Source organism: Balaenoptera ricei, chromosome 7 (genome assembly GCF_028023285.1).
Source record: "Balaenoptera ricei isolate mBalRic1 chromosome 7, mBalRic1.hap2, whole genome shotgun sequence".
NCBI classification, from domain to species: domain Eukaryota; kingdom Metazoa; phylum Chordata; class Mammalia; order Artiodactyla; family Balaenopteridae; genus Balaenoptera; species Balaenoptera ricei.
The window spans coordinates 113,160,088-113,172,814 of NC_082645.1; the positions used below are offsets into that span (position 1 = coordinate 113,160,088).

At 35.5% G+C, this 12,727-nt stretch overlaps 1 protein-coding gene across 3 annotated transcripts in view; it reads left to right on the forward strand.

The window, feature by feature from the left end:
- Positions 1-12,727, forward strand: part of CAB39 (calcium binding protein 39) — an 87,807-nt gene that overhangs the window by 33,570 nt on the left and 41,510 nt on the right. For all 3 annotated transcript variants that reach the window (XM_059928913.1, XM_059928914.1, XM_059928915.1), the window contains exon 2: positions 3,136-3,291. In XM_059928913.1, coding sequence (XP_059784896.1) covers positions 3,178-3,291 — 114 coding nt within the window. In that variant the 5' untranslated portion in view covers positions 3,136-3,177. The remainder of the gene's footprint in view (positions 1-3,135; positions 3,292-12,727) is intronic.

The window sequence follows — 12,727 nt, forward strand, 5'->3', positions numbered from 1 at the left end:
TTATTTATTGATTTCTTTCCACTTAGTTTTATGTTTATCAAATTATACATGTGAAATTGAAGGGTGCAAATAGTTACAAAAAGGGCTTGTAAGAAAAAATACCAGTCCCCCACTCTCTTCCTGCTCCCCAGAGGTACTCCCTCTTTTGATAAATTGTTTTGGGATCTTTCTCCCCATCTTTGATGAACATGCTTATATGACACATCCATGATTTCACCCTATTACTCCGAACATTTGCCTCAATAGCTGCTTTTGTTTTCTTTATTAAAGTCAGTAACACGATAAATACTTAGTAGCTCTGTGCATATTAATCTAACATGTTTATTAAAACTTTTATTTCTTAAAGCATTTCTCAGCCTTTTAGCAATGTGCTAGGCACATGTATTGGCTACCTACTTGGTCATCACTTAGCAGCCATTCATGAATTTTAAACTTTTCTATGTTTTCAATTAATTATTTAAAAAGTTGGAACACTGAGTGGCATACGTTAGCATAAGCTTAATGCAAAGCAAACTTAGACATAAGAAACAAATTCTAATGCAGAAGTTTAAAGGGGTATTATTTCCTTATTTTTGACCCCCCAAATCTTAGTTGTGTTGATTAAGAATTGGTGGATTTGAGGACGTAAATGAAAGAAATAAAAGGATTTGTTTAATTATTGCACTCAGGCTTTAAAGTAAGAACTATATGATATAGTTTTTATTTATACATTTTATAATAAAGTTATTTATATAGTTCTTATTTATTCTTTTACTTTTTAATTATACTTAGCTGTATTTTTTAAACAATAAATCAAAAGAATATTTAAAGCGCGTGTATGAGGGGCGGGGAGGGCAGAGAGAAAATAGAAGCATGTCATGAACAGCTTCAGCTTTGGGATTGGATTGGAGCCCGCTGAGGAGTGTCCACTTCTTGTTTTGGGGACTTGTTACTAACTGTATTTCCTCAAAGTATAGTTTTATTAGTTTATATGTTCTGCAGAATCTTGGCTGCCTAGTGTATTAATTAAGAGGAATGAGTGTGTCATGCTTCCCCTTTCCCTCACAAAAGCATTTTATATATGTATTCTCTTCTGCAGCTGTACTCTTTTTGCTATGACCACTATTTGGTGTGTGGTAGGACTTTTTAAAACCCCCTTTGCCCTGGAAAGTCACTTCTTCCACCATTGAGCCAGAGCTGAAAATACCTCTGTTGTATGGCACCCTAACATTTCCTGCAAAATACCATTAAACATTCCCACCCTTTACCCAGCATTGACTTGTAGCATCACTGCTATTATTTGTGGAGTACCAGTAGGGAAGATTATATTTTCATAGGACTTATCGTGAGTGTGAATCCACTCTGTTTATAGAGAAGCAGGCTGCACTGCCCCCTACCCTTCTTCAAAAAAATAAAATAAGATAATTTTAAAAAATAAATAAAAAGAAAAAAGTAATGGAAAAGAATGATCCAGAATTTGGGTCCCATCTTGCCAGGTAATCAGAGAGAAAATATAACAGCCACCTATAGTTGATCCAAACTTCTTGTCGTAGAAAAAATATTTAGAAGTAAATTTAGAACCTGTGTTTGAGGACATTTCACTTTGGTTAATGAAGATGTGGTTTTAATGTGATCAAAAGAGGATTTATAAGCTGACAGAAGGTGAACTATATAGGTGATATTTGGGTATAGAGATTGGTCAAAACAGATCATATCAAAACATGTCAAGAAATAACATACTTGTTCATGATTTAGTTGTAAGCTTCTTGTTAGCATTCATTTGCACGTTCTTTTCCCCTAAATGTTTATTTGTAAACAGATATGCAGTTCACTGTATCTCATACTTTAGAGAAAAAACATTCCAATACTTTCTTCCAGTGAAGTCTTAGGCATAGGTCAAAGGAAGTGTTACGATGCTATTCAACAGAGATATTTTATGTTGATGGGGAAAAAAAACCAAAGTAAGGTTGAGGTATCTGAGACCCACCTCTCCCCACTTTGGCAGAGGTGGGCAGTGGGTGCCAGGGATGGTTAAATATAGGAGTTTGGAACTCACAGTTTGAAAATCACTCATCTAAGTGATCTATAAGGTTCTTCGGAAAAGTGTTGTCTTTTGGTATCTTATATGAGATTGTTTAATGCCTCTGGGTGTAACTTCTTTTAGTTTATTTAGTGAGAGAAATTGTGACTTCTGACATGTTCCCAAGTTACTTTCATTGTTTATCTTGTTAACTTTGTTTTTTCATGGTGACTTTTTGGAATAGTTGATGTCCTCTTGCATGATGTAATATTGTGGTTTATGTGGTTGAAATGTTGTTTTCTGCTACCTGCAAAATTTTAAGAACTTCCAGAAGTTCATTGTCCCCAGAATTTGTCCAGTGAGTTCCTTCATGGGATATAGTCATATCCAGGCAGAAAAAGTACACGTTGAAACCATCACTTAAAGAATTTGAGGACCTGATGGGAGATTTGTCCAAGGCTCTGTCCAAGGTTCTCTCCAGCCCTGAGACCATAGAACTGACCGAAGAGGAGGAAGGGTGTACCCACAGGATGCTTAGGAGGAAGCAGCATCAGCATGAACACTGGAAAAGGCGCATCTGGAGAGACCTAGAGAGTGGGTCTGTTGCTAGTGCTTTTTGGCTAAGCTCCTTACCTAACTTTTTACCTCAGTTTCCTCAACTGTAAAATAGAGATATCTATTAATTGGAGGTATAGTGTGGTGATTAAGGAAGGACGCTTTGGCTCAAGACAGACCTGAGCTGGTTTTACCCCTGAGTACCTTGAGGCAGTTTCTTACCTGTAAATGGGAGTAGAATAATGTCCTCGGGGAATTGTTTGAAAAGATCCCATAGGTGATGGATTCAATTGCTTAATAGGGGGCCTGGCAGTGCTAGTTGCCCTCCATCATCAGCACCGTCATGTTCCTCCTCAAATGGGTGGTTAGGAGAGCGGGGGATTAAAAAGGTTTTTGAGAAGTACAAAGTGTTCTGTAATTTTATTATCATTTCTCATATATTTGTGGGTTTCCTAGTACTGATTTTGAAAGCGATGTAAAGTAACTTTCTCACACTGTTTTTCTTCTCAGATTAGGGTTTAGAAAGTATGTCTTCTATCCACCTCACTTTTTCTCACTTGTACCCTGTGCTGTGTCCCCAGGTGAAGCAGGCAGAGCGCAGTGAGGCGCCGGTCGCTGCCGCCATGCCGTTCCCATTTGGAAAATCGCACAAATCCCCTGCAGACATCGTGAAGAACCTGAAGGAGAGCATGGCCGTGCTGGAAAAGCAGGACATTTCTGACAAAAAAGCAGAAAAGGTATGTATTTGGCTTTATTTTATATTTTTAATCTTTTGATTAGGAGCAAATGTAAGACAAGTTATGAGGTGATTTCTAAAAATCAGTAAATCCCAATTTGGGTTTATTTGGGGTTTTTAAAATTTAGTCCTAAAGTGGCATTTGCTGGTGCTTAAACACCACGTGTTTTCTCCTATACTACCATCTAACAAATATATTTTTAACTTTTTTCTCAGTTTTTCATTTGAGGTTTTCAAATGGTTTATTTAAATTTCGGGGGTTTTTTTTGCATTGTTGATGTAGTTTATCTCATTTCTGAAATCAGTGTTTCCACTGGTAGTCCTCTTAGGGAGATAACCTTCCTGATTTTCTTTTTGTGTTCTCTGTATCCATGACAAGTATCTTCTTCTACACAGTCACCACAGTCCAAAACCTGACTTTCATACCAATCTGTACCCCCTCCCCCAAAAAAATCATCTTTCAATAAATACTATGAACCCCTACTTCCTAAGGGGTTTATGAATTGATCCTGACTTCCATTCCTACTTCACGAAAATTCTCATGACCTTTCTTATGGACCTTAGCAATAGCCTCTTTAGGGCTCTTTCTGAAATATCTCCCCTGCTTTAAACCTTCAGTTCAGCCTTCTCACATAGCACACAAGACCCTTTGTGACCTGGCCTGTGCTTCTCTAGGTGAATTTCAACCCCTTTCTCCCTTTTTCTGTATGCTCTAACAATCTCAGCTTGTCTCTGTTCATTGAAAGCAATTAATAGCAAACAATCAGCCATACTGTCTTTGTCTTGTTTGCACCCCTGCACCATTTTCCCCTCAGCCCCCATTCATTTTTCAGAACCACCCAATTCATTTCTTTTTCCCATATGGCTTCCCAGAGTACTCCCTCTCTTGGCCTTACCCTTACCCTCTAAAATGAATCTACCATTTGGCCACCTCCTTTGGAAATGGCAGGAGTGCTGCCATCTTCAACATGATTTTATTTGTGTCATATTTTTGTCTTCCTTACTAGACCTTGAGCTCTTTGACCCATGTGTCATTTCTGGCCCACCTGTGCCCTCCACAGTACCTGTCTCCCATGGGCTGGATGCCTGATGATTCATTGGATGAGTGTTTGATTGGAACAGGATTTTCCATCCTATCTTTTATTTTAGCAGGTTGTTTTTTGTTTTGAGTTGACACTTAAACTGCTTAATTTCTACCATCTTTTTAAGTCTAAGACTGTGGTTTACCTGTATTCTTATAAAGAAAGGAATTTCACACACATGGGATTAAGATTTGTAATTATAGGCTATTAGTTATATCTTTCTGTCATTGGAAGCAATCTACAGTTAGTGAAATTTTCTATAATTCAACTTTACTGTAGATCTTCCATGGAAATTCTAGACGGTTTCTTGCATACCTTAGTAAGAGATGTAGATAAATGTTAATAATATGATGAAACTAACTTCTTTTAAAGATGGCTGTTATGTTATTTTGGTTGAAGTATATAAAGAAAATCTGGCCTTATACAGATGCATAATTGGAAAAGAGATGAGTATTTTAATAGCCTTTCAGATAATTTTGAATATTTTTTAATACCACAGCAAAATTCAACAGTTGATAGTTTCTTGGTTGTAATAGACTCAAACTGTATAAATGAACTTTTCGTACTCTGTACTTTGAAAAGGTCCTTTATCCATGCATGACTTTGTAACATGCACTGGTCATTTAGAAAATATTGGATCACTGAGTTACATACATCTTCCAAAACATTGACACGTTATTCAATATCAAAAATTCACATTTTAAAATATCACCACTGTGATCTCATCAGAAAAGTGTAAGTTTTGGAAAGTGGTCAAACTTACTTATGTTGTATTCAAATTTCAAAATTCAAATCTGGCAACAAATACTGTTTGTTGGTTGTTTTCCTTAAGGAGACAGGTTCACTTTGTTTATTTTTGAGAAAATGTCTGCCAAATATACAAGCCTGAATAATTTGTCAGTTTTTCTTTCGAGGAAAAGTGATGTTCCATAAAGAAAATAGTTTGTTCAGCTCATAGCTCAAACATTATCATACAAGTACTTTTCTTCAAGACAAGCAGTCATATTTCAGTAAGGGGCAGAAGGTGCTTTATGTGTACTTCCTGTTTATCACACCAAGTTGTATGTATACTCAGAGGTCAAAATTTAATAAAATGAATTTTTTTCCTGCTTTCTCATGACACTCTTAAGTGAAACAGTTTTTTTAAGCTGAGTGCGTGATGATGAAAACTACGATAACTACTACAGTTTGTTGTCACTGCCTTGACTCAGGCTAGAGGTCAACACCATCAGTGCAAATGGCAACAGTGGAAAAAGGCAAATTATGTGTTTACATTGATATGAAAACAGTTGTGACCTCATGGACTCCTTGAAAGGGTCTCAGGGAACCTTTTTCGGTAACACAGAGGTTGAGAATTCCTGCTGTAAACCTAAGCAAGAATAGACCTCCTGCTAAATAAAGCAAAGAAAATTAGTTGAATTTATGAAAAATAAATTTTATTTCAAGGGAAGGGGACAGCTCTGAAGATTGAAGAGCAATCAATGCAAATTACTTATCCTGAAATAGATTAGAAATAAGGAGGAAAACCCTGAACTTTCTGATTTCACTGTCTTATCAAGATTCAGAAGGAAATAGCACTAATGCAAATGGTGAAGAGGGAATGAGACCTGAAAACAATGGAAAGATGAAAATATAACCTCTAAATTAAAAACCATGAAAAACAACTTTGTCATCATACTTAAGACTGAAAACTTGAATGTAGCCCCATTAAAACCAGGGTGCTTGCTATGACTTGTTATCTAGAGTTGTTCTGGAAATTCTAGGCAATGCATAAAGAAACGGTTTAGAAATAAAAAACACAGCTATTTCAAATAAAGAGGGGAAATTACAATGTTGAGATATTCATATATCTTTACAAAACACAAGAGAATCAGTGTGAAAATGAGAGTTCACTAGGGCAGCTAAATACAAAATTCATAGCTTCCCTAAATACCATCAAAACGATCTAGAAATTGTAATTTTTTTAAAAAACGTATTTTATTTACAGTAGCAACAACAAAAAAATAAGGTGTCTGGGAATACTTTCATCAGGAAGTACACAGAACCTATATGAAGAGAACTATAAAACCTTATTCAGAGGTACAAAAGAATACTTCGTCCATGTTATTGGATGGAATATAGTTAAGATGCCATTTCTTATCAAATTAATTTTTAAGCTTAAAGCAGTTCCATTCAAATCACAGCAGGATCTTTTTGTACCTTGACAAAAAATAATTCTGAAGTTCTGGAAGAGTTAATAAAGTAGCTACAAAGTTATGCTGGAATTTAAGGACTCTGAATTCTACTTTGTTTTGAAGCAAAAACACACATTTCACACATCCACTCACAGTCTTTCCGATCATGGTTAATGATATGCCATCCTTCTAGTTGTTCAGACCAAAAGTCTTGAGTCATCCGTGACTCCTTTCACACTTCCCAGATCCAATTCATGAGCAAATACATCCACTTTATTGCGGGGGTGGAGGGGGGTGTTAAAAAGCCAGACTCTAATGACCATTTCACCCCATTTTCTTAGTCACCACCTGGGTCTGAGCTACCATTATCTTTGCTCTGGATTACTGCAGTGTTCTTCTAACTGGTCTCCCTTGCCTTTCCACAGCCATAGTGATTCTTTCAAAACGTGAGTCAAATAATATTTCCCTTAGAGTAAAAGTCAGAATCCTTACAAAGGCTGAACTAAGTTCTACAGGTCAAATCCTGCCTAGGCCTGTTTTTGTAAGGCTCATGAGCTAAGAATGGTTTTTACATTTCTAAAAGGTTGGTTTAAAAAGCAAAGAAGATTATGCAACAGAGACTTTATGTGGCCTATAAAGCTTAAAATATTTCCTGTCTGGTGCTTTTGCCAAAAAATAAATGCCCACCCTTGCCTTGGTCAGTCAGGCCCGTGACCTCAATGGTCCCTTCTCCTAGTATTCCCCCCACATTGGCTTGCTTTTCCTCGTGTACTTCAGTCACACTCCTGCCTTATGGCTTTTGCATTGGGCTGTTCCCTTTACCTAGAATGTTCTTTCCCCAACTCTCTACTTGGCTAACTCCCTTATTTCCTTCAAGTCTTAGCTTAAATGTCACTTTTCACCCAACCCCCTATTTAAAATGCAGCCTAGTCCCCGGCATTCCTGTTCCCCCGGTCTTGCTCTGGTTTTCTGTGTATCACGTAACATCTTTAATATACTTAATGATTTTTTTTTTTTTTTTTTTACTAGTTCTTCCCTCTGTTAGAACATAAGCCTTCCAAAGACAGCTCAATAATTATTTTTTATTTATTGAAAATGGAATACTGAGTTAACATAGTTCTGTCAACTTGTAACTCTTCTAAACTCTTAATTTCTACTGAATAGGATAAAACATGTATTACTGAGAGTGTTGTAATAATTTGTATGTTGAGTTTATGACCAATAAGAGGGTATCCCAGCCAGGTATCTTCTGAATTTTATGATGGTGGCCAAGTATCACATTCCCTTGTAGTGCTACCACCCACAGAAATAGTGAGATAAATGACCCTTCTCAAGAGATCTACCCTGTTGGTCCTAGTATCTTCCATATAGTTTTGTGTTTATTAATTATCTTTCCCTGTAGTTCAGGATGCTTAGTGGACACTTTTCATGATTGGATGAATAATTATACCCAGTGGATCTGATTAGTGGATAACTCTGAGCACCTAGGCAGGGTTTTGGTGATCTGTTGCAGGATACTGTCCCCAACTTTAAACTTTTAATAACATTTATTGTCACTGATTTATCTGAGGAGAATTAAAAGGTTTAATTAGCAGAGCTTGTGACTGATAAAAATTGGAGAAGGATAGAAAACTCTATAGGTGACTAAATCAGGCACCAAAGAAGGGTCAATTAGCTGGGGGTAGTGGGGCAGGAGTTGGAGGAAGGACATGATTGTAACTGATAAAATGCAGTACAGATAAAAGTATAGCTCTGTACTAGGGTCTAAACAGATGAGATACCAAAGGAGAAGATACAACATAATCACTAAAAATATTTGATTAAACCAAAAGAAGGCAGAAAAAGAGGGGAAAATGGCATTAAGGAACAGATGGAACAAATGGAAAACAAATAGCAAGATGATAAACTCAAATGTACCATATCAATAATCACATTAAGTATAGATAGTCTGAATACCCCAATTAAAAGGCAGAGATTGTCAGGTTGGACAAAAAAGTTCTATCTGGATGGACCTAGAGATTATCCTATTCAGTGAAGTAAGTCAGACAGAGAAAGACAAATATCATATGATATCACTTATGTGGAATCTAAAAAAAAAATGATATAAATGAACTTATTTACAAAACAGAAATAGACTCACAAACATACAAAACAAATTTATGGGTACCAAAGGGGGTATAGCAGGGATAAATTAGGAGTTTGGGATTAACATACACACATTACTATATATAAAACAGATAAACAACAGGGACCTACTGTATAGCACGGGGAACTGTATTCAATATCTTATAATAACCTATAATGGAAAAGAATCTGAAAAAGAATATTATATATATATATATATATAACTGAATCACTTTGCTCTACACCTGAAACTAACACAACATTGTAAATGAACTATATTTCGATTTTAAAAAATGGTTAAAAAAAAAGAGAAAAAATCCTAACTATATGTACCTACAAGAAATGCACTTTAAAGACAATGACACAATTAGGTTACAAGTAAAAGGATGGAGAAAGATATACCATGTTAACACTTGTCAAAAGAAAACTGGAGGGGCTCTATTAATATCAGACAAAAATAGATTTCAGAGCAAGGAATATTATCCAGGATAGTTATTTCATGATAAAATAGGGGTTAGTTAATCCAAGGTATATAACAATCTTAAATGTTTATGCACCTAATAACAGCTTTAAAATAAAGCAAAATAAAACAAAGCAAAAACTGATAAAACTAGAAGATGAAACAGTCAAATCCACAATTATAATTGGAGATTTCAGTACCCCAATCTCAATGACTGATAGAAGAAGTAGGCAGAAAATCAGCTAGTAAAAGGCTAAATGTATGTGACGTATACCTTTGATCACAACGGAATTAAATTAGACATCAATAACAGAAAGAGCCTTGGAAATATTCCAAAATATTTGGAAACTAAATATCATACTTATAAATAACTCATGGATCAAAGTTATTTGAGTGGAATAAAAACACATCAGAGCTAGTGAGATGTTGCTAAAGCATTACTCAGAAATTTTATAGCACTAAATGCATATGATAGAAAAGAAGAAAGGTCTCAGCTTCTACCTTAAGAAAGTAGAAAAAGAAGAGCAAATTACAAAGTAAGGAGAAAGGACATAAATAAAGATCAAAGCAGAAATTAGTTAAATAAAAGCCAGAGAAAACAATAAAACCAAAACTGGTTCTATCAGAAGTTGAATAAAATTGATAAAATCTAGCTAAGACTTATCAGGAGAAAAATATCTGGAATATCTAGAATAAGAGAATAAGAGAGTGGAATAAGAGAGCTGACCAATATCTGGAATAAGAGAGCTGACATCACTACAGATTCTACAGGTATTAAAAGGGTAATAAGGAAATATTATGAACAACTATTTGCCAACAAATTTGACAACTTAGATGAAATAGGCAAATTCCTTGAAAGACACAAATGGCTCAAGCTCAACTCAAGAAAAAAATAGATAACCTTAATAGCCCTGTATCTATTAAAGTAATTCAAAATTTAGTTAATAATCTTCCCACAAAGGAAAATCTAGGCACAGATGCCTTCACTAGAGATTTCTACCAAACATTTAAGGGGAAATATAACACAATTTCTACACAAACTTTTCCAGAAAATTTAAAAGGAAAGAATAGTTCTTAACTCATTCTATGAGTCCACGATTATCCTGATACCCAAATCAAAGACATTACAAGAAAACGATAGACTAATATCCCTCATGAACATAGATGCAAAAATTCTAAACCAAATTTTAGCATTCCTGATAAAAACTCTGCAAACTAAGATAGAAGAGAACTTCCTTGACCTAGTAAAGGGCATCTATAAAAACCCTATGGGTAGAGAATGGACTTGAGGACAGGGGGAGTGGGAAGGGTAAGCTGGGACGAAGTGAGAGAGTGGCATGGACATACATACACTACCAAATGTAAAATAGCTAGTGGGAAGTAGGTGCATAGCACAGGGAGTTCAGCTCTGGGCTTTGTGACCACATAGAGGGATGGGATAGGGAGGGTGGGAGGGAGATGCAAGATGGAGGTGATATGGGGATATATGTATATGTATAGCTGATTCACTTGTTATAAAGCAGAAACTAACACACCATTGTAAAGCAATTATACTCCAATAAAGATGTTTAAAAAAACCCCTACAGATAGCATTATACGTAATGGTGAAAGGCTCATTTCATTTATCTCTAAGATCATGAATAAGACAGGGATGTCCACTTTCACCTCTTCTATTCAACTTTGTACTTGGAGATTGCAGACTATGCAGTCAGGCAAGAAAAAGAAATAAAAGGCATGGAAAGAAAGAAGTAAAAACTATATTGATGACATGATCACCTACTCAGAAATGCTGAAGTAATCTACAAAGAAGGTAGTTGAGCTACTGTATGAGTTTAGCAAGGTTACAGGTTATAATATTGATATACAAAGAGCCATTGTATTTCTCTGTAGTAGCAATGACAAAAGCAAAGTTGAAATTTAAGAGTATCATTTGGAATAGCATCAAAAAATATGAAACACTTAGAGATACTCTGACGAAAGAAATGAAAGACCTGCACACTAAAAACTACAAAATATTGCTAAGAGTTGAAAGACCTAAGTAAGCGAGAGATACACCTTATTCATGGGTTGGAAGACTCAATATTGTTAAAATGTCAGTTCCCTCCCAAATGATTTATAACTTCATTGTAATCCCAGCGGACTTTTTAATAGAAATTGACAAGTTGGTTCTAAAATTTATATGGAAATGCAAAAGACCTAGAATAAAATAACTTGGAACAAAAAGTTGGAGGGTTCGCACCATCTGATTTCAAGAATTATAAAGCTGGAGTAATCAAAGCAGTGTGATATCAACATAAAGACATATTAGATAGACAAATAGATCAGTAGAACAGAATAGAGAATCCAGAAGGAAACCTACACATGTATGAAAAATTTTTGACAAAGGTGAGAACGCAATTCAGTGGAGAAAGGACAGTAGTTTCAACAATTGGTGCTGAAACAATTTGATAGCCACATGTGCAAAAAATATGTTGGACCCATGCCTCATACCATATACAAAAATTGATTCAAAATGGATCACACAACTAAATGTAAAACCTAAAATTATAAAGCTTCTAGAGAACAGGAGAAAAATCTTCATGACCTTGGGATAGGCAAAGAATTCTTAGATACGACACCAAAAGCATACTCAATAAAAGAAAAAAATAATAAAATGGAATTCACCAACACTAAAACCTTCAACTCTTCGGAAGACACTGTTGAAAGCATGAAAAGACAAGCCACAGACTGAGGAAAATTTTTACAAAGCATATATTTGATAAAAGATTACATCGAGAATATGTGAAGAACTCTCAAAAAGAAAACAATCCAGTAAAAAAATGGATTAAATATACAGTTCACCAAAGTTGATACACAGATTTCAGATAAGCGCTTGAAAAGATATTAATCTTAGGAAATTTGCAAAGTAAAGCTATGATGAGATACCACTTCACACCTATCAGAATGGCTAAAATTGAGAATACTGGCTATGTCAAATGCTGGTGGTTATGCAGAGCAAATGGAACTGCTGGTAGGGACGTAAGATAATACAACCACTTTGGAACAAAGTTTGGCCGTTTCTTGAAAAGCTAAACTTACATCTAGCCATTTTACTCCTAGGTATTTACCCAAGAGAACAAGAAATATATGTCCATACAAAGACTTCTACATAAATGTTCATAGCAACTTTATTTGGAATATCCAAAACAGGAAATTGCCCAGGTGTGTGAATAAACCAGTTGTGTCACATCCATAGAACAGAATACTACTCAGCAATAAAAAGGAATGAACTATTGCTGTACACAACAACATGAACGAATCTCAAAATAATTGTGTTGAGTGAAAGAAGCCAGACTATAAAGAGTACATAATGTATGATTCTGTTTATATAAAACTCTGTGAATAGCCATAATGACAGAAAACAGATCAGTGATTGCTTTGGGGTTGGCAGGGATGTATGTGGAGGGTTAGAGTGGGGTTGGTGGTATGAGAGGATTACAGTGGAATCATGGTGGTGATGGGCATGTTCACTGTCTCGAGGGCTTCAGAGGTGTGTACATAAGACCAAAGTTATCAAATTGTACTCTTTAAATATGTGTGCTTTGTTGTATGTTAATT